General features: G+C 39.0%; 1 protein-coding gene across 5 annotated transcripts in view; it reads right to left on the bottom strand.

Annotated features, from left to right (window-relative positions):
• The window catches only part of WDPCP (WD repeat containing planar cell polarity effector), a 489966-nt gene that overhangs the window by 455184 nt on the left and 11066 nt on the right, over positions 1 to 23716 (bottom strand). For 2 of the 5 annotated variants that reach the window (XR_002734119.3, XM_023224122.3), the window contains exon 2: positions 15279 to 15530. The exons of 2 other annotated variants lie outside the window; for them this stretch is intronic. Coding sequence is in view for 2 of the 3 variants with exons in the window: in XM_023224122.3 (XP_023079890.1) it covers positions 15279 to 15281 (3 nt within the window). In the remaining variant the exon portion in view is untranslated. Of the gene's footprint in view, positions 1 to 7355; positions 8194 to 15278; positions 15531 to 23716 lie in introns of all 5 variants that reach the window. One more of the 5 variants, XM_023224121.2, reaches the window with a different exon arrangement.

A 23716-nucleotide genomic window follows, 5' to 3' on the forward strand; every position in this document is an offset into this window, starting at 1 on the left:
GAGCTCCTAAAGGAAGCACTAAATATGGAAAGGAAAAAATGTTATCAGCCACTACAAAAACAAACTGAAGTACAAAGACCAATGAATGACACTATGATGCAACTACAACAAGTCTGCAAAATAACTAGCTAGCATCACAATGGCAGAATCAAATGCAATCATTTAATCTTAAATGTAAATGGGCTAAATGCCCCCAATTAAAAGACACAGAATGACAAGCTAGATAAAGAATCAAGACCCCATCAGTGTGCTATATTCAAGAGACCCATCTCACGCGCAAAGACACACAAAGGCTCAAAATAAAAGGATGAAGGAAAATTTACCAAGCAAATGGAAAGCAAAAAAAGCAGAGGTTGCAATTCTAGTTTCTGACAAAACAGACTTTAAACCGACAAAGATTAAAAAAAGACAAAAAAGGGCATTACATAATGGTAAAGGGTTGAATTCAACAAGAAAAGTTAACTATCCTAAATATATATGTACCCAATACAGGAGCACCCAGATTCATAAAACAAGCTCTTAGAAACCTACAAAGAGACTTAGATTCCCATACAATAATAGCAGGAGACTTTAACACTCCACTGTCAATATTAGACAGACAATTAACACGGATATTCAGGACTTGAACTCAGCTCTGCATCAAGTGGACTTGACAAACATCTACAGAACACCCCACCCAAAAACAACAGAATATACATTCTTCTCAGTGCCACAAGTCACTTACTCTAAAATCTATCACATAATTGAAAGTAAAACACTTCTCAGCAAATGCAAAAGAACTGAAATTATAAAAAGTCTCAGACCACAGTGCAATCAAATCAGAACTCAAGATTAAGAAACTCACTCAAAACCATACAACTACATGGAAATTGTACAACCTCCTCCTGAAAGACTCCTGGGTAAATAATGAAATTAAGACAGAAATCAAGAAGTTCTTTGAAACCCAAGAGAACAAAGAGAAAACATAACAGAATCTCTGGGGCGCAGCTAAAGCAGTGTCATAAGGGAAATTTACAGTACTAAATGCCCACATCAAAAAGCTAGAAAGATCTCAAATCAACACCATAACATCACAATAAAAGAGCTAGAGAATCAAAGCTAGCAGAAGACAAGAAATAATCAAGTTCAGAACAGAACTGAAGGAGATGAGAGACATAAACACCTCTTAAAAAAAAAAAAATCAATGAATCCAGTAGCTGGTTTTTTGAAAATTAACAAAATAGACTGCTAGCTAAACCAATAAAGAAGAAAAGAGGCTGGGAGCGGTGGCTCACACCTGTAATCCCAGCACTTTGGGAGGCCAAGGCAGGCGGTTCGCGAGGTCAGGAGTTTGAGACCAGCCTGGCCAACATGGTGAAACCTTGTCTCTACTAAAAATACAAAAATTAGCCAGGCGTGGTGGTGCATGCCTGTAATCACAGCTACTTGGGAGCCTTGAGGCAGGAGAACTGCTTGAACCAGGGAGTCGGAGGTTGCAGGGAGCAAAGACTGGGCCACTGCACTCCAGCCTGGCAACAGAGTGAGACTCTGTGTCAAAAAAAAGAAAGAAAGAAAAGAGGGAATAATCAAATAGAATTAAAAAATGATAAAGGGGAGATCACCACTGACCCCACAAAAATACAAACAACATCAGAGAATACTATAAACACCTCTATGCAAAAAAACTAGAAAATCTAGAATAAACTGATAAATTCCTGGACACATACACCCTTCCAAGACTGAACCAGGAAGAAGTTGAATCCTTAAATGGACCAATAACAAGTTCTGAAATTAAGGCAGCAATAAATGGCCTACCAACCAAGAAAAGGCCAGGACCAAATGAATTTACAGCTGAATTCTTCCACAAGTACAAAGAGGAACTAGTACCATTTCTTTTAAAACTATTCGAAACAACTGAAAAGGAGGGACTCCTCCCTAACTCATTTTATAAGGCCAGCATCATCCTGATACCAAAACCTGGCAGAGATACAACAAAAAAAGATAATTTCAGGCCAATATCCCTGATGAGCCTCAATGCAAAAATCCTCAATAAAATACTGGCAAATCAAATACAGCAGCACATCAAAAAGCTTATCCACCATGATTAAGTTGGTTTCATTCCTGGGATGCAAGCCTGGTTCAACATATGCAAATCAGTAAGTATAATTCATCACATAAAGAGAACTAAAGACAAAAACCACATGATTATCTCAATAGATGCAGAAAAGGCCTTTGATAAAAGTCAACATCGCTTCATGTTAAAAACTCTCAATAAACTAGGTATTGATGGAATCTATCTCAAAATAGTAAGAGCCATTTATGACAAACCCACAGCCAGTATCACACTGAATGGGCAAAAGCTGGATGTATTCCCTTTGAAAACCAGCACAAGACAAGGATGCGGTCTCTCACTATTCCTATTCAACACAGTATTGGAAGTTCTGGTCAGGGCAATCAGGCAAGAGAGAAATAAAGGGTATTCAAATAGGAAGAGAGGAAGTCAAACTGTTTCTGTTTGCAGATGACATGATCCTATATCTAGAAAATCCCATCACCTCAGCCCAAAAGTGTCTTAGGCTGATAAGTAACTTCTGCAAAGTTTCAAGATACAAAATCAATGTGCAAAAATCACAACCATTCCTATACACCAATAGACAAGCAGAGAGCCAAATCATGAGTGAACTCCCATTCACAATTGCTATAAAGGGAGTAAAATATCTAGGAATACAGTTAACAAGGGAAGAGAAGGACCTCTTCAAAAACTACAACTCACTGCCTAAGGAAATCAGAGAGGACACAAACAAATGGAAAAACATTCCATGCTCATGGATAGTAAGAATCAACATCGTGAAAATGATCCTAATGCCTAATTTATAGATTCGATGTTATTCCCATTAAACTGCCATTGACATTCTTCACAGAATTAGAAAAAACTACTTTAAAATTCATATGGGGCCAGGCATGGTGGCTCACACCTGTAATCCCAGCACTTTGGGAGGCCAAGGCAGGTGGATCACCTGAGGCCAGGTGTTCGAGACCAACCTGACCAACAAGGTGAAACCCTATCTCTTAAAAATACAAAAAAAAATTAGCCAGGCGTGGTATTGCATGCCTGTAATCCCAGCTATTTGGGAGGCTGAGGCAAGAGAATTGCTTGAAGCTGGGAGGTGGAAGTTGCAGTGAGCCAAGATCACACCATTTAATTCCAGCCTGGGTGACAAGAGCAAAAATCCGTCACAAAAAAATAAAATAAAATAAAATAAAATCCATATGGAACCAAAAAAGTGTGTATAGCCAAGACAATTCTTTTTTTTATTATTATTATACTTTAAGTTCTAGGGTACATGTGCACAATGTGCAGGTTTGTTACATATGTATACTTGTGCCGTGTTGGTGTGCTGCACCCATTAACTCGTCAGCACCCATCACCTCGTCATTTACATCAGGTATAACTCCCAATGCCATACCTCCCCCTCCCCCCTCCCCATAATAGGCCCCGGTGTGTGATGTTCCCCTTCCCATGTACAAGTGATCTCATTATTCAATTCCCACCTATGAGTGAGAACGTGACGTGTTTTAGCCAAGACAATTCTAAGCAAAAAGAACAAAGCTGGAGATATCATGCTACCCAACCTCAAACAATACTACAAGGCTACAATAACCAAAACAGCATTGTACTGGTACAAAAACAGACACAAAGACCAATGGAACAGAATAGAGATCTCAGTAATAAGACCACATATCTACAACCATCTGATCTTCAACAAACCTCACAAAAATAAGCAATGGGAAAAGGTTCCCTATTTAATAAACGGTGTTGACATGCACACATGTTTATCGTGGCACTATTCACAATAGCAAAGACTTGGAACCAACCCAAATGTCCATCAATGATAGATTGGATTAAGAAAATGTGGCACATATACACCATGGAATACTATGCAGCCATAAAAAGGGATGAGTTCATGTCCTTTGCAGGGACGTGGATGAAGCTGGAAACCATCATTCTCAGCAAACTATCACAAGATCAGAAAACCAAACACTACATGTTCTCACTCATAAGTGGGAGTTGAACAATGAGAACACATGGACACAGGGAGGGGAACATCACACACTGGGGCCTGTTGGGAGGTGGGGCCTGGGGGAGGGATAGCATTAGGAGAAATACCTAATGTAAATGACGAGTTGATGGGTGCAGTAAACTAACATGGCACATGTATACCTATGTAACAAACCTGAACGTTGTGCACATGTACCCTAGAACTTCAAGTACAATAAAATAAATGGTGCTGACAGAACTGACTAACCACATGCAGAAAAACTGAAACTGGACCCCTTCCTTACTCCTTATGCAAAATTTAACTCAAGATAGATTAAAAACTTAAATGTAAAACCCAAAACTACAGAAACCCTAAAAGAAAATCTAGGCAAAACCATTCAGGACATAGGCATGGACAAAGATTTCACAATGAAGAAGTTGTTGCAGGCTGGGCACAGTGGCTCACACCTGTAATCCCAGCACTTTGGGAGGCTAAGGCAGGCGGATCACAAGGTCAGGAGATCGAGACCATTCTGGCTAACATGGTGAAACACTGTCTCTACTAAAAATACAAAAAAAACCCAGCTGGATGTGGTGGCATGCACCTGTAGTCCCAGCTACTCGGGAGGCTGAGACAGGAGAATCGCTTGAACCCGGGAGGCAGAGGTTACAGTGAGCCGAGATCATGCCACTGCACTCCAACCTGGGCAACAGAGCCAGACTCTGTCTCAAATAATAATTAAAAAAAAAAAAAAAGCAATTGCAACAAAAGCAAAAATTGACAAATGGGATCTAATTAAACCAAAGAGCTTCTGCATAGCAAAAGAAACTATCATCTGAGTGAACAAACAACCTACAGAATGGGTGAAAATTTTTGCAATCTATCCATCTGACAAAGGTCTAATATGTAGAATTTACAAGGAATGTAAATTTACAAGAAAACAAACAAACAACCCCATTAAGAAGTGGGCAAAAGACATGAGCAGACACTCCTCAAAAGAAGACATTTATGCAGCCAACAAACAAGTGAACAAAAAGCTAGACTCACTAATCATTGAGAAATGCAAATCAAAACCACAATGAGACACCATCTCATGCCACTCAGAATGGTAGTTATTAAAAAGTCAAGAAACAACAGATGCTGACAAGGCTGTGGAGAAACAGGAATGCTTTTCCATTGTTGGTCGAAATGTACATTGGTTCAACCATTGCAAAAAACAGTGTGATGATTCCTCTAAGATCTAGAACCAGAAATACCATTTGACCTAGCAATCCCATTATTGGGTACATACCCAAAGGAATATAAATCATTCTGTTATAAAGATACATGCAAACGTATTTCCACTGCAGCACTATTCACAATAGCAAAAACATGGAATTAGTCCAAATGCCCATCAATGATAGACTGGATAAAGAAAATGTGGCACATATATGCTGTGGAATAGTATGAAGCCATAAAAAGAAACGAGATCATGTTCTTTGCAGGGACATGGATGGAGCTGGAAGCCATTATCCTCAGCAAACTAACACAGGAACAGAAAACCAAACACCACATATTCTCACTTAGAAGTGGGAACTGAACAATGAGAACACATGGACACAGGGAACACTACACACTGGGTAGAGCCTGTCAGAGGTTGTGGCAGGAGGGAGTGCACCAGGATAAATAACTAATGCATGTGGGGCTTAATACCTAGGTGATGGGTTGATAGGTGCAACCATGGCACACGTTTGTAACAAAGCTGCACATCCTGCATATGTATCCTGGAACTTAAAATAAAACTTTAAAGCCGGGCGCGGTGGCTCAAGCCTGTAATCCCAGCACTTTGGGAGGCTGAGACGGGCGGATCACGAGGTCAGGAGTTCGAGACCATCCCGGCTAACACGGTGAAACCCCGTCTCTACTAAAAATACAAAAAACTAGCCGGGCGACGTGGCGGGCGCCTGTAGTCCCAGCAACTCGGGAGGCTGAGGCAGGAGAATGGCATAAACCCGGGAGGCGGAGCTTGCAGTGAGCTGAGATCCGGCCACTGCACTCCAGCCTGGGCTACAGAGCAAGACTCCGTCTCAAAAAAAAAAAAAAAAACTTTAAAAAGAATAAAATTTTTAAAAAAAAAAAATTTCCACAAAAAATTTCACCTACCAGTTATAGAATCCACTGATGATTTTGTCCAAATAAATTATTACTATGAGAATTACCAAAGATGATTTTCTAATTCCAACATTTTTCTACATAAGTTGGTATTATACTGTAAAGTAGAGCTTTCCGTTTGACACTTACTGATTTCATGTATACACTTGTGAATTTCAACTTACTCAGTGAGTTAAATGTATCATTATTTATTCTGATATTCAAAATGTCCCAGATTTGGCCAGTGGAGTTCCTTCAAGCTTGCTCCTGGGTGCTTTTGACATGCTTTAATAGTTCTTTCAACATTTCATTGTTTTCTGGCACAGCAAGCTATTTCTCTAAGAGGCCCTGAACCCTTTTAGTAGAAAATGATAGTTAAAAATAGAGATGTGGACACTAGTGTGCTCATTCCTACTAGGTAATCATTGCTTCATAAGTCCTCTCAGAGATCAGAGATAGGAAATATATGTAGGTATACGCACAAATACACACATACATACATACAGCCCACTGCTGGTGCAATGATTGAAAGGATTGCATTTCTAATTCTAGTCTTAAGATCATCCAAAGAACAAGGTTTTGATGCATATATGACATTTTTAACATAACTCCATCAAAAAAGTATAATGTTAATAGAACAAGTGAGACAGAGAACAGCAAGCAAGATGATCTCTTCTACTACTAATCCACTAGTCTGAAAAAGTGTCATCCAAAATATGCCACATATGCAATGTATAACGATTCCTCTGATTGTTGAAAAATATCATCATTTAATGAAATAACCACTGTAGTATGGAAATGAAAACAATACTGAAGCACTGCCAAGTAAAATTTATCATTGATTATAGGTTCTTCAAAAAGAAGAAGCCAATACACACATAAAGCCACATATTGTATAATTTCATATATATGAAATGTGTAGATGGGGCAAATCCATAGAGACACAAAGTAGAGTATTTGCCGGGGCTGGAGGGAGGAAGAAATGGGGAATGACTTCTAATGTATATAGGATTGCTTTTTGGGTTGATAAAAATGTTCTCAATTAGATAGTGGTTGCTATGATTTCAATGTAACCTTTAAAACAGGTTATTAGGAGCCAATTAAGGTTAAATTGAGTTCATAAGGGTAGATCCCAAGTGCAAAAGGACTGTGGCCTTATAAAAAGAGAAAGATGAAGAGCCCTCTAACACACTCCCTCTCTCTCACCATCTGATGCCTTCTGCCACACAGCAAGAAGGACTTCATCCCATGCAGCCCCTCGAAATTGGACTTGTCAGCCTCCAAAACTGTAAGAAACAAATTTCTTCGCTTTATAAATTACCCACTCTCATGTATTCTGTTATAGCAACAGAAAATGGGCTAAGACAGTGGCGATGGTGGCAGACTTTTGAGTATACTAAAAACCATTAAATTGTATACTTTAAAATGGTGGATTTTAGGGTATGTGAATTATATCTCAATAAAAATGGAGGGCTGGTAATGCAAGACTCCCTAATGGCCCACCAAACATTAACTTGGGCATTCTCACGTTGCCAAACTTTGGTGGCTTCTCTGTACACGAAACAAAGCAATTTTGACAGACGACATTGTCACTTAGGTGGAAAGGTGCTTCATTATATGGGTCAACTTGTTAAGAATATTTTTGGAAATTTCATTAGATGACAGAAGCCAAGTTCAGCCTGGTTAACTTGTAGCATGTATACATTTAGGTATGCTTTGCAACTTCACTGTTAGAAATCTGTAACCTGTGGTTTTGGAATATTCAATTCAGCAAATGTGCAGTGCATGCTTTTGGGACTCTGCTAACATTGCCTCAATTTCAGCCACAGTTTTTCTGCTTGCTGGCATCTCCCAGATCTAGGCTTGTTGTGAACTATAAACCCAGTTTCCTTGAAGTTTTCATCCAGTTGTTAATTCAATGTCTGTGGGGAGCCTCCTCCTTATGACAGGAAGTGAGTTTTCTTCTTTCTGTCATGGTGAGCTTGAGTTCAGCTAACCAGATAGCACAATTAACTTTTTTCAATGTTTGCTGATCTTCAATCAACTGAAATGAAAAAATCAAAGTTAAAATTTTGTTATTCAAACTTAACAAAGATAAACAACTATAAAACAAACGTAAATAAAGTTTCAAATGACGTTCTTTCTAAATCTATGGTACTTATACTTGTGACGTTATTAAAGCTTAAAACTGTACTTTTTTTTTTTTTTTCTGAGACAGAGTCTCACTCTGTTACCCAGGCTGAAGTGCAGTGGCACGATCTCTTGGCTCACTGCAACCTCCACCTCCCGGGTTCAAGTGATTCTCCTGCCTCAGCCTCCCAAGTAGCCAGTATTACAGGTGCGTGCCACCATGCCCAGATAATTTTTTATATTTTTAGTAGAGACCGGATTTCACCGTGTTAGCCAGGATAGTCTTGATCTCCTGACCTCGTGATCCGCCCGCCTTGGCCTCCCAAAGTGCTGGGATTACAGGTGTGAGCCACTGTGCCTGGCCAAAACTGCACTTTTTAAAAAGACCAGACTACTGTCCAGAATGACAAAAGCAAAACGAGATTTATCCTAAAGCATGAAGGTCATGAAAAGGTTGAACACAGAATGATTATCAAATCCCAGATTATTAGGCTTAAAATTTTCAATCTTCAAAGTTTGCAGGATATTGTTTTAAGACCAAAAAAAGTAATGTGTTATTTTTTATAAAACTTATGAATTTGTTATGAATACATAGGCTGAAAATTCAATTCGCTTCAATAAGAGTTTGAATCAATGTATGCATGACTGTTGGTCAGAACCAACAGAGAATAAACTGGAGATATACACCTTGAAAATACACAGTTAAATATGTATTTTAAATAACCTTAGAAAATTAAAGAAATACTTAAACTCTATAGGATATGAATGATAGTATAATAAAACATCAAGGAGTCACTAAGAAAAATAAGGTGTCATTGGCTTAGCATTGTGCTTGCACTCAATTCACTTCTGAATCACTGTATCTTACCAATGCCTTCCTAAATGTAAATTCTCAAGGAATTAATAAATAAATTACTATACTGAAAGATAATCTAAAAAGCAAGCAGGAAATCAGTATATATAACCTGGAATCCCACATTAGTTAAGCCTCTATTTTTGAAAAAATACTGAATTCTACTATAGGTTATATAACTAAAGAGAAAAGTTGTAAACCTGAGCAGGTTGAATAAAAAAATCACAAACACAATTTAAAACTTTGCAAAGGAGATTGATTAGCCAAAACTCTTATCTTTAACATCTCCCTCTCTCTTACTCTCCTACCATCTGCAGGTACATACACAGCCATCGCCCAGTCCTGTCTATTCTATATCCTAAATATTTCTGAATGTCTAGTTTTATATCCACTCCCACCATCATCTTCTACCTCAACAATCTATTACAGTCTCCTAACTCATCTATATTCGGTACTTTATGCTACAGACAGATCCTTTAAGATATAAAAATGGATCCTTCTCCTCTCCAACCTCAAATTCTTCAAGATTTCCCATCCATTTCCCTTTACTTGGTTTGCAGGACCCTGAATGTACCACTCTGATCTGTTTTTACTCACAATACGTCTATGAAAAGAAAATATCTTGGGCCCCCAAAATCACTAAAGAAAACTGAATCTGGAAACTGTTTAAGGCAAACCTGCCTCTCATTCTATTCAAAGTCACTCCTCTGTTCACTGAGATAGATGGATATCTGACTGCCTCCTTTGGAAAGGCTAATTAGAAACTCAAAAGAATGTAACCATTTGGTCTTACCTATCTGTGACCTGGAAGCTCTCCCGGCTTCTAGTCTTCCTGCCTTAGATTCAAATTGTCCTGCCTTTCCAGACTGAGCCAATGTACTTCTTACTTGTATTGATTGATGTGTCATGTCTCCCTAAATGTGTAAAACCAAGCTGTGCTGTGACCACTTTGGGCACATGTCGTCAGGACTTCCTGAGGCTGTGTCACAGGCACATCCTCAACCTCAGCAAAATAAACTTTCTAAATTAACTGAGATTTGTCTCAGATTTTCTGGGTTCACACTTCTGACACCAAAGGTGTGGAAGTTTTCCACACCAAGCAATTCTCCAACTCTCTGGACACCAACTGGATGTCTTACAATTCAGTTCAATCATGACAATATCCAGAATTAGCAACAGACTCTACAGGCTTAAGAGCTCAGTCCCACAAGATTGTCCTCACTTCAGATATTGGTTGCAAGTCCCATGTTGTTGCTGATACTTATGACTGACTAGCTATATATTCATGGGTTCCCATGACCCCCTCCTCAGGTTCTGGAATTTGCTAGAATGGCTCATAGAACTCAGAAAGGAACCTTACTTACTGTTACTAGTTTGTCATAAAGAATACAATCTATCAACAGCCAAATGCAAGAAATGCATAGAGCAAATGGCAGCAGGGGTCGGGTGGAGTTGGGGTCGGGGGTGGTGTGGTTGTGGGGAGAATGGTTATGACGGGGCTTCCATGCCTTCTACTGGCTTGCCACCCTCCCAGCACCTCGATGTGTTTACCAACCCAGAAGCTCTGAACTCTGTTATTTAGTGGTGTTAAAGGTTCCATTAATACGTGTGATTAATTAAAACCCTGGACATTGCTTACTGAACTCAACTTATAGCCCCTCTCCCCTCCCCTAGAGGTCACGGTGTGGGGCTGAAAATTCAAACCCTATACTTCCTGGGGGTCTTTCTGGCTACCAGCTCCTATTCTGAAACTATCTAGGGACCCTCAGCCAGCAGTCATCTTAGCATACAAAAGACATTCTTATCAACTCCAGAGATTCCGAGGGTTTTAGAAGCTGTGTGCTAAAAACCAGGAACAAAGACCAAGTATATATTTCATTTTCCATTATACACACTCTCCAATTTAACTTCATGCAGCTCCCACTTTGTTCACTAAGCTCTGGCCTCTCTGGCTTCTTCTGAGCACCCAATACACCAGGCTCTTTCCCACCTGAGGAGCTGGGCATATGCTGATCCCTCTATAAGTCTAGTCTGTAAGAAGCATTTTTCCCCCTACTTAGCTATAGTTACAGCTTAAATATCAGTTGCTAAAAGAGGCTTTCCCCAGTCCTTCCCTCTAAAGTAGACATCCCTTGTTTTTTTCCCCTTCATAGTCCATATTGTTTATTTTCATAGCGCTAATAACAGTTTGAAATTCAGTATTTGTGTATTTTTTTCTATCTTTGTTCTCTATTAGACTCTGATGTTCCCTAAGGGCAGAAACCATGTCAATTTAGTTGATCATTGTTTGCCCCGTGCCTTGCACAATGCCACGCATCCAGTAGATGTTAAACTCATTGAATAAATAATTTTTATATACCTCATTTTGACATAATTTGAATTAAAATCCGATAAGTATGCCTTTGAATTTAGAACAGGGTTGAGGAATACTGAATTTAAGTGTATAAATGGGTATCCCATAAAAGATAATGACAGCTTTTTCCACTTCCATTATGGGTAGATTAAGAATAATAAGAGCTAACATTTGCTGAATGTTTGCCATGTTTCAGGCACTTTACATGTATTAATTCAATGATCCTTATGACAGCCATATGAGGTTGTTTGCAGGTGAAGACACAAAGTCAGAGAGATTAATTAGCTTGCCCTAGACTAAACAAACATAAGAGAGGTGGGAATTTTTAACCCAAGCAATCTAGTTCAACTACTACGCTTTCTAGGATAAAAGGAAACAAGTTTAAGTGTAATACAACTACTTTAAGTTAGAAAGAAGGAAGAAGTCTCTGACTATAGACGTTGAATAAATTCCTAAAATTAGAAAAAAAAAAACTGTTTCTCTAAAGAGCTCTAAAAATTCCATGACAGCCTCCCATTTGTAATGAGAGACATTTACAAAAGTTCACATAGTACTATTTGAAATGCTTGTTTCCCGGTGCCATAAAAAAATAGCACTTGAACATAAATTTAATTTACTCAGCAAGGCCATTTTTACTTCCTGCAGAAAGGGCACTGTCACCAGCAGTTTTGCCATGAGAGTACACCAAACAAAGGAGACTGGGTCATTTATAACCTGACGCGTCCACCCTATTGCTGTGTCCGGTTTCCACCGGCTGGAATGGGACCTCACATTTTGTATTTGACCCAACTGGCTAGCAACTTAGAACTTTTTAAAAGAGGCAAAGGCAGAGGAGAACAAAGGAAGGAGGAAGTAACTTGTGGAATGCTGAGAAAGGTAAAAACACCTTCAAATAAGGAAGAGGAGCAGGCTATGACCTAATGCTTGCTTGGACCAGTAGAAGCATGCCAGGGCAAATATCGAGGCTAAATTGTGAGACCTAAGAACATAAAGTACACTGATGTCTTTATCATGGCTAGCAGATATGTAATAATGTTAGCACAGGTCTTTGAATAAATTTTGCTTCTAAGAGAAGTTACTGTTCATTTCTAATTAAATGGGAAGGAAAGTCTTTGAAGAGGAATCTCTACTTTTTATAGTACCAATGTTAGAAATAGTTAAAAACTGGAAACAACCTAAATGTCATTAAATGGAAAACGGAGAACAAATAAAGTATAAGGTAGAAAACAACATAGATGACTCTCAAAAACGATGTTGAACAAAGAAACAAGTTGCAGAAAAATGCTAATTTCTATAAAATTCAAAAATGATCAAAATGAAACCTACTATTTAGAATATAAATGAAAAGTCTATAAAGAAAACCAAAAGAATAATTAACTAAAAACTTGAGACAATGGTTATCACTGGTGAGGAAAAAGAAGAATGCAATTGGGAAGGGATCTGTAGGTGACTTCAAAAGCACTGGTTAATAATGTTCTATTTCTTAAGCTGGAGAGCAGGTACACACATTAATTTATTTTTCCTTTGGCCTCATATATGTTACGTGTTGTTTCACATATATCTAGCTAAAGCTATACTATGTTACCAATGCAGAAAGAAAGATCCAGCAGAATGGGAAAGCCCAAGGAAGCAATGTCATGTCTGAAAAAAGATGGGAAGGTCCAAAGATTATAAGCGCCATCCTACCTGATATTGAACACCTGGCTTTCTTCCTTCTATAGCTTTAGTGCTATGAGCCTGTACTCAATTTCCTCACAAACATTTGCTAACTCACGTGGTCAAGGGCTCAGTGGGTCAGAGCTATCACTGACATGCAGAAGCAAGTAGCCAGTTAACAACGTGTTGATGACTACTTCCCCCCAAATTCCCCACCTACATGAAATTTGCTGTATCCTGGCAAATGGGGCTAGCAAGCATATTTTCAGTTTACTTAGAAGCCCTCACAAAGGGCTATCTGACTATATATAGCATTGAAAGTACCTCCAATGGGTAGTTTTAAAACACCTTCAGACTCTCTCATATGCTTTGAACCCTGAGTACCTATATATAGTTATAATCACAAAAGACAGCGCAAGGAAAGGGTTAAGGATGTGGTTGAATGACTGGCTCCCTGCTCCTCTGTTAGTAAGGCCATTTTCACCACTTATCTCAATACTTCTTCACTGAAACTACAGATATAACTGGGTACTGAAACTAAGATCACAACTGTCATCCACAACTCTCATTTTCAAATTTTGCCTTTTTCAGAAAATGATTAATCCCATTAACTTGATGCAAATATTTATAAATGTAAAAGTACAAAAGCATCTGTGTAAACAATATATTTGTTTTATACACTGCAATAAAATGAAATATTTAACTTGAAAAAAGGGTTCTTTGCTACTTAAAAAAGGTCTGAAAACATATGCATATCATGTATTCTCAAATTGGACAAAATGTGGAGAATTTTTTTTTTTTTTTTTTTTTTTTTTGAGACGGAGTCTTGCTGTGTCTCCTGGGCTGGAGTGCAGTGGCCGGATCTCAGCTCACTGCAAGCTCCGCCTCCCGGGTTCTCGCCATTCTCCTGCCTCAGCCTCCGGAGTAGCTGGGACTACAGGCGCCCGCCACCTCGCCCGGCTAGTTTTTTTTTGTATTTTTAGTAGAGACGGGGTTTCACCGTGTTAGCCAGGATGGTCTCGATCTCCTGACCTCATGATCCGCCCGTCTCGGCCTCCCAAAGTGCTGGGATTACAGGCTTGAGCCACCGCGCCCGGCCAAAATGTGGAGAATTTTTATGAACTTGATGGATGTTTATGTCCTTCCCCACTGAAGAATAGCCTGATTTTTCTATCCTCCCCTTCCCCTTCACCTCATCAACTTTTCCCTTAGCTTTCCTACTCTAGGCTGTTGGCTCTTGTTTTCCAGTCAAATATATTAAAATAGGGGTTGTAAGAGCAAAAGAAGGGCTAAGTGACAAAATAAAGCCAAGGGATGATGAACTTGGGATAGGTATTACCTGCCCTAGGGGTTAACCATGGGGATACATCTAGGTAGATGATCATTATCATGTTTACAGGGGAGAAAGTGAAGTGTATATATTATATGTGGGAAAAACAGAATGCCAATCCCACTAGAAATGGGAACTAAAGGTTACTCATATTTCGTATTTTTGACAAATACTTTAGTTTATTCATATATTGTATTTTATTTGCAATATACTAGTCATGAAGTTTAATTCAGTTTTCATTTTCTGAGGTGGTATAATATAGCAGCTTAGGGCATAAACTCTGAAGTTAGACACACTGTGTTCAAATCCTTGCTCTGCCACTTACACTTCATGAAACTCTGGGTAAAATTTTATTTTATTTTATTTTTTTGAGACAGTCTCACCCTGTCACCCAGGATGGAGTGCAGTGGCGCGATCTCGGCTCACTGCAACCTCTGGTTCAAGCAATTCTCCTCCCACAGCCTCCTGAATAGCTGGGCCTATAGGTGCGTGCCACCACATCCAGCTAATTTTTTGTATTTTGTTAGTAGAGACGGGGTTTCACCATGTTAGCCAGGATGGTCTCGATTTCCTGACCTCGTGATTCGCCTACCTCGGCCTCCCAAAGTGCTGGGATTACAGGCGTGAGCCACTGCACCCGGTCTGGGTAAATTATTTAACATTATCATGTGTCACTTTCCTCATGTGTAAAATAAATCAGTGTACTATATTTACATATGCCACAAACTTCACAGAACAATGTTATAATTTTTAACCTTAGTCATTTTTTTAATTGAGAGAAATAAATATATTTACCTATATACTTACCATTTCTGGAGTTCTCCATTCCTCAGATCCAAATTTCCATCTGGTATCATTTCCTTTCAGCCTGAAGAATTTCCTTTAGCATTTCTTGTAGTGAAGGTCTGCTGGCAACAAAACCTCATTTTTGTTTATTCAGTGATACTCCCTCTTTCCAAGTATAGACTCCCTTTCAGTTTATGCCTGCTATGGTCACTCTCCAGTGCCTTCAGAGAGTTGTGGGTTTTCTGTATTTTGTCCAGAATTTATCATAGTTTTCTGCAAAAGGACTAGTTCAATATGACCCACTCCACCATTACTAGAAGTGGCTCATATTTTAAGATGCCAGAAAAGTTTTAAATATTCAAACATTATTCTTGGACATGTGACCATCAGGTGAAAGATGAACTACAATGCTTCAACATGATATATTCATAGTTATTGGCATTATACCATAAATTAATTCATGTAGTCTATTGAGTTACAATTCAGCAACCTAATTATTTCACCATTGTTTCCATTTTTTCCACATATAAAATAAAACATTTTACTCTCTCTCATGTAAACTTGATAATGATCATCTACCCAGACACATAATCATATACTTGGTTGTTTCTTCTTCTAGCTTTGTTTGATAAACAACAGAAACCAACTCCAGTAAACTTTAACAGAAAAGAAAATTATTGCAAAGAAATCAGGCAAATCATAGAAGCAGTGGACGTGTAGACAATCAGGCTCTAGAGGAAACCAAAGAAGGCAAGGAATTGCAAAATCCTATATCGTGTATTCCAGTTCCACATCCCTTAACCCACTTATGGGGGGGAAAACCCCACCTCCGATATTTATCGTGGCTTCTTTTCTATTTCCTAAGCATCTCAGCTGGTTTGAGAAATAAAGAAAAAGAGGACAAGAGAGATAAATGTAAAAGCTGGGTGCCCAGGAGAGACATCACACGTCGGCAGGTTCCGTGATGCTCGCCGAGCTATAAAACCAGCAAGTTTTTATTTGCGATTTTCAAAAGGGGAGGGAGTGCACGAATAGGATGTGGGTCACAGAGATCACATACTTCACAAGGTAATAAAATATCACAAAGCAAGTGGAGGCAGGGCAAGATCACAGGACCACCGGATGGGGCGAAATTAAAATTGCTAATGAAGTTTTGGGCACATATTGTCATTGATAACATCTTATCAGGAAACAGGGTTTGAGAGCAGACAACCTGTCTGACCAAAATTTATTAGGCGGGAATTTCCTCGTCCTAATAAGCCTGGGAGGAACTACAGGCGACCGGGGCTTATTTCATCCCTTCGGCTTCCACCTTAAAACGCGGCCACCTCAAGGGGGTCGGCTAGAGACCTACCCTCAGGGTGCATTCTCTTTCTCAGGATGTTCCTTGCTGCGAAAAAGAATTCAGCCATATTTCTCCTATTTGCCTTTGAAATAAGAGAAATATGGCTCTGTTCCATTCGGCTCACCAGTGGCCAGAAGTCTTATCTCTCTTATTCCCTGAACATTGCTGTTATCCTGTTCCTTTTTCAAGATGCCCAGATTTCATATTGTTCAAACACACATGCTCTACAAACACTTTGTACAGTTAACACAATCATCACAGGGTCCTGAGGAGACACATCTTCTTCTCAGTTTACAAAGAAGATGATGAGATTAAGAGATTAAAGTAAAGACAGGCATAGGAAATCACAAGGGTATTGATTAGGGAAGTGATACGTGTCCATGAAACCTTCACAATTTCTGTTCAGAGACTGCAGTAAAGATAAGCGTAAGAAATTATAAAAGTATTAATTTGGGGAACTAATAAATGTCCATATAATCTTCACAATTTATGTACTTCTGCCATGGCTTCAGCCGGTCCCTCCATTTGGGGTTCCTGACTTCCCACAACACCCACTGAATACTTTTCTTCACTCCCTACCCCCATACTGCTAGACTCTCAAATATTCCACAGCTACTTCATCTAATCTAACTAATCTAACACCAATAGTTTCCCTAAGAGTAAGCGCCCTGGGCAGGACTATCTGATTGGCTCAGTCTAACTGCCAGGAGGAGATAGGTAGAACCTACTTTATCATGTGTAGTATTTGCCCCAAATAAAAAGGGTATCCAGCTGTAAGTTATTTCTAATATGTTATTATTAATTATAAATTGGACAGTAGGCTGGGCATGGTGGCTCAGGCCTATAATCCCAGCACTTTGGGAGGCCGAGGTGGGCAGATCACCTGAAATCAGGAGCTTGAGACCAGCCTGGCCAACATGGCGAAACCCCAGCTCTACTAAAAATAGAAAAATTAGCCAGGCGTGGTGGCAGGCACCTGCAATCCCAGCTACTTGGGAGGCCGAGGCAGAAGAATCACTTGAACCTGGAAAGTGGAGGTTGCAGTGAGCCGAGATAGCACCACTGTACTCCAGCTGGGCGACAGAGTGAGACTCTGTCTCAATTTAAAAAAAAAAAAAAAAAACTTGGACAGCATAAATCACTAGCAAGAGAGTAAAGAGGAGGCCGGGCGCGGTGGCTCAAGCCTGTAATCCCAGCACTTTGGGAGGCCGAGACGGGCGGATCACGAGGTCAGGAGATCGAGACCATCCTGGCTAACACGGTGAAACCCCGTCTCTACTAAAAAAATACAAAAATCTAGCCGGGCGAGGTGGCAGGCACCTGTAGTCCCAGCTACTCAGGAGGCTGAGGCAGGAGAATGGCGAGAACCCGGGAGGCGGAGCTTGCAGTGAGCTGAGATCCGGCCACTGCACTCCAGCCTGGGTGATAGAGCGAGACTTCGTCTCAACAAAGAGAGTAAAGAGGGCAAAATCATACAATATGAGAAATTTGTAAAAATAACTTGTCATGCTTGCTTTTTCCTTGGTTCAGTGCTTCTAATTATTTTGGAGTTAAAAGTTACGCCCAACTTAGTGGATCACGAGGTCAGGAGATAGAGACCATGCTGGCTAACATAGTGAAACCCCGTCTCTACTAAAAATACAAAAAAAATTAGCCGGGCGTGGTGGCGGGCACCTGTAATGCCAGCTACTCAGGAGGCTGAAGCAGGAGAATGGCGTGAATCCAGGAGGCGGAGCTTGCAGTGAGCCGAGATCCACGGCACTGCACTCCAGCCTGGGCGAACACTCCGTCTCAAAATAAAACAAATAAAGGTATGCCCAACTTAAGATGTGATATACAAAGCTCTCATTTTTTAAACACATAAGGCAAGAAATAACTTCAGTTAGAAGAGGATTTCTGCTCTTCAAAAGTATTCATTGGCCAGGCATGGTGGCTCACACCTAAAATCCCAGCACTTTTGGAGGCTAAGGCAGGTGGACTGACTGGGACCAAGAGTCTGAGACCAGCCAGGGCAAAATAGCAAGACCCCTTCTCCACAAAAAAAAAAAAAAAAAATTTAACTGGCTGGTGGCATGTGCCTGTACTCCTAGCTACTCAAGAGACTGAGGCCAGGATCACCTGTGCCCAGGAAGTGGAGGCTGCAGTGAGCCATGATCATGCCACTGAACTTTAGCCTGAGCGACAGAGTAAGACTTCTCTCAAAAAAAAAAAAAAGGATTCATTGCTGGATTCCTTTATATAACTGGCTCCCTCATTACAACTGAAATAAGACTTAGAAAAACCCTATTTTCTTCTCCTTTCTGAATCAGGACACAGGTTTTAACCGATCAATTTCTGCTTTTATATCAAGAACATCATTTTATTCATTTATAGATTCATGCATTTTAAGGTGCCTACCCTCACAGAATTTCCATCTTGGGTAGATATGAATAAATTTAAAACATGGGTAGACATGAATCAATTATTCTACTGAAGCTACTAAAATCAAGCTAATAAGAAGTACCAGGGGTAACAGTATTGAACAATAAGAAAAAAAATGTAAAAGACTGAACTTCGGTGAGTGTTTTGGCTAGCTTGTCCATTTGACTGTCATTGACTAGGCCATGCTACAACTCTGTGGAGAGAAAAGTTGTAGAAAACTGATAATAATACAAATAACTCCCATCTATAGAAATGCAAATTATATCCTGTAGAATGGTACTGATTATTGCTCAGTGGATATTCATCAGTTTTGCCAGTTTTGCATTCAATATGTGGTACTTCAACTGGCAATAATATCATTATTTAGTTAAATATAATCTTTGACAAATTATCATTTTATATTTTTTTGAGAATCATGATCATATCCACTTTTTAACTTCATCCTTTAAAAATGGTCTGCTTGGTAGAGGGTTAAAACAGAAAGATAAACCTACATATCTGTCATCAATAATTCTGTAATGCAACCTTGAAAAACATGGCAAAGGAGGGCTGCCTAGGGGACAACTGCTATAACTAAACAGACTTGGGATCAATACAATGATTATTTCTCTATATTACATAATAGAAATACTCTAGAAATGTATTGTTCTCTACTATAGATAGTATGTCTACATATAAAACATATATATCATATACACATATATAGTATGTACATTATACATACACAGTATATATGGTATATATGATATGTATTGTATACATTGTATATACAGTATATATACTGTATAACTAAAGATATCTTATTTACTATACTATATATAGTATACTACTAAAGATATTTCCTATACCATATATACTGTATACTACTAAATATATCTTATTTACTATACAGTATATATACTGCATACAACTAAAAATATCTTATTTACTATACAATATAGAGACTTATAAAGTATACAGCATTCGGTATATACAAACACACGTGTGCATGTATGTATATGATAGACAATACAGAAAATAACCGTGCCAATATTTAAATGGGAGACAATTTATATTATTTAGAATAGGAATCCAGTAAATAACATGAATCCTAGACTAACTCTGGCATTTTAACTCTTCATCCAGTTGTATACTATTTTAATACAATGAGAGCACAATTCATAATTTGGCATCAAGAGTTTATTTCCTTTTTACAGGCACACAGTTAAGTAATTTTATCTTTTCAATTAGATACAGTATAGAGACAGGACAAACCAAAGTGTTTTTCCTACCCTCACACACCACTCAACACATTTCTCATACCAGATATATGTGTGTTTCTCTGCACACTACAAGCAATTCTCTAATAGATACCAAATGCGTTGTCCTATAATATAAATCAATTCTGACATTATATACCTGGAGATAGCATCGGATCCCACAGGTAAGGACTCAGTCCCACAAGATTGTCCCCCACCCCCCACTTCTGATGCCAATCACAAACCCCATGTTGTGACCTGTGCTTCTGACCAACTGGCTATATATCAGGGTTCCCATGAACCCCTTTTTGGGTTCAATTAATTTGCTAGAGTGGCTCCCAGAACTCAGAGAAACACTTTACTTATACTTATCCATTTATAAAAGTTACTACAAAGGAGACAGATGAACAGCCAGATGGAAGAGATGCATAAGACAAGACACGTGAGAAGGGGCAGAGAATGCCATGTCCTCTTTGGGCACGCCACTCTGCAGGCACTGCCAGCTGTTAAACTATCCAGAAGCTCTCTGAACCCTGTCCTTTTGGGTTTTTATGGAGGTTTCTTTATGTAGACATGACTGATTAGATCAATAGTCAAAGGGGAATCTATCCAACCTTCAGCTTCTAGAGGATGTGGGGTTCAGCTGAAAGAGGCAACCCTCTAATCACAAAGTTGGTTCCTCTAGCAACCAGCCCCCCTTATCCTGAGGCTATCCAGGAGCCTCCAGCTACCAGTCATTTCATTAGCATACAAAAAACACTTATCACTTTAGAGATTCCAAGGGTTTGGGTTGTTGTGTGCCAGGAACCAGGGGCAGAGACCAAACATATACTTCTAATTATATCATAAATCATATCTAAATATCCATCATTAATAGGTTTCTCATAGGTAACTTAATAATACAATCAGATTTTCCTAGCCAGAAAAGACCACGTTCTTTTGAAGTCTTCACTATAAGGTAGTTCCACAACGCAGTTTCAAACATTCTGAATGTAATTTCAAATAACAGTAACAAAAATGCTTTTTAAAAATCCCTTTGCAATCAAGAAGTTCTAGTCAATATGGTAACTTAATTCATTTTAGATGCATATTTCAACTTTTTATATTTAATCCGACCTAAAGTGTAATTTCCAAAGTGATATTTCCTGAAGCCAAAAACCCAGACTTCATGTCTCTAGAGTAATCTTGCCTTGTATTAGTAAGTCTATATCCCCCTTCTCAAAGTAGTTCTGGCTGGCCTGGGCTTGTTGTAAATAATTGGTTCAGTCAGACAGTTTTTTAACTGTCAACACCCTTAACAATTCACACAATGTACATAGAAAGTATTGTACCTTAAATTAAAGATGTGTTTCCTCTAAATAAAGTTTATTGTTTGGGAGAGTCTGCTGAACGGAAATGCAGTTTTATGTTCTCTAGAAAAGAAGTGAAAAGGCATCTCATCTCACTTTTCCCTTCCTTTATCCCATTTCAAGCATGACCTAGAAATTAAATATTTTATGTAGACAGAAAAAGTAACATATCTTTAAAGGATGCAAACCTGCAAAATCTAATAGTCATGTAAGCCTGTGAGATTGCCAAAAACTATTCTACATTTTTAATATCTGAAAATAATCAAATAATTTTATGTCAAATACAAATTTTCCAAGCTCCCTGGTCTATCCCCTTTAAAATTTTAAACAAATATACTTGATATGAAAAATAGCAGTTTATCCAAATATCAAATATTATACTGCGTATTTGAACAGCAAACACAAACAGTCCTAATCCCAATCAGACTATGTTGTGAAATGTTAATGTATTTAAATTTTTTAATTATACATGGAATTAACTTAAATACTACACTTTAAATAATTAGTTATTAATATTTCATTCATATTAAATAACAAGAACACATGAACAAGTGATATCCAACACAGGAAATCTTCAAAGGTAAATTATACATTGTGAGAAGTCTAGTTTTGGCTTCTGGAAAATGTTAACTGCAAATAATATACACAGATGTTCACAGAAATAATTAATAGCTCTTTTAAGGAAATACTAAATGACGTGGTAATAACAGAAAAGTTAAAAAAATACACTGTGTTATATTTATAACTCTTAATCAGGTCAAATTAATAAGGCAGAGTCAATTAACAGTTATGGTTTCACAATAATTTTAGTGAATAATACAAGGTATCAAATTACTGGAAATTCTTGTCCCAGTTTTATAACAATTTTCAGCATTATTATTTAAAATAAATTTAAGGCCGGGCATGGTGGCTCAAACCTGTAATCCCAGCACTTTGGGAGGCCGAGACGGGCGGATCACAAGGTCAGGAGATCGAGACCATCCTGGCTAACACGGTGAAACCCCGTCTCTACTAAAAAATACAAAAAACTAGCCGGGCGAGGTGGCGGGCACCTGTAGTTCCAGCTACTCGGGAGGCTGAGGCAGGAGAATGGCGTAAACCCAGGAGGCAGAGCTTGCAGTGAGCTGAGATCTGGCCACTGCACCCCAGCCTGGGCGACAGAGCCAGACTCTTGTCTCAAAAAAATAATAATAATAAAATAAAATAAATTTAAATAAATCTCACCATATCAATATTCCGAAAATAACTCAAAAAGTAAACCACTTAGCTTATATTACCTACAGGCAGAGTAGAGCTCTGAGTAGGACTCTGTCTCTAGGATGAAGAACAGGATGCAAACCCATATCGCCAATTAATATCTATAATTGCAACTTATGAAAACTGCCCTTTCCACCAACCCTACCACAAGGGGAACCACAAGATATTCCATGAAAAGAAGTATGTGTTCTAAACATCATGATTCCTCTCCAACCATGCCCACACCTGAGTGGACTGGGAATGGGCACCTGACATAGCCTGGAGGTTGGTAAGTAAAACATGAGAAACTTAAGAGGGGAAGCTCTGCCAAAACAACAGCAGCGATGAACTCCTAGGCCAATCCATCTCTGTCTCTCTAAGGAACTATGGACACCCAGACAAGAGCAAGAAGAAAAGCAGAAAGATTTTAAAAGTTAAGTTAGGTTATTGATAAAACACTAGAATTAAGATCTGTGGACTGCTGAAGCTAGGACAGGTAACACAGAACCCATAACTTTTGGAGATTCTAGAATGGCATATCGATTCTATTCTCCATGAGATTCACTTATTCTTTTTTTTTTTTTTTTTTTTTTTTTTTGAGATGGAGTCTTGCTCTGTCACCCGGGCTGGAGTGCAGTGGCCGGATCTCAGCTCACTGCAAGCTCCGCCTCCCGGATTTACGCCATTCTCCTGCCTCAGCCTCCCGAGTAGCTGGGACTACAGGCGCCCGCCACCTCACCCGGCTAGTTTTTTGTATTTTTAGTAGAGACGGGGTTTCACCGGGTTAGCCAGGATGGTCTCGATCTCCTGACCTCGTGATCCGCCCATCTCGGCCGGGCACGGTGGCTCAAGCCTGTAATCCCAGCACTT

The sequence above is a fragment of the Piliocolobus tephrosceles genome, chromosome 15, assembly GCF_002776525.5.
Source record: "Piliocolobus tephrosceles isolate RC106 chromosome 15, ASM277652v3, whole genome shotgun sequence".
Taxonomy (NCBI): Eukaryota; Metazoa; Chordata; class Mammalia; order Primates; family Cercopithecidae; genus Piliocolobus; species Piliocolobus tephrosceles.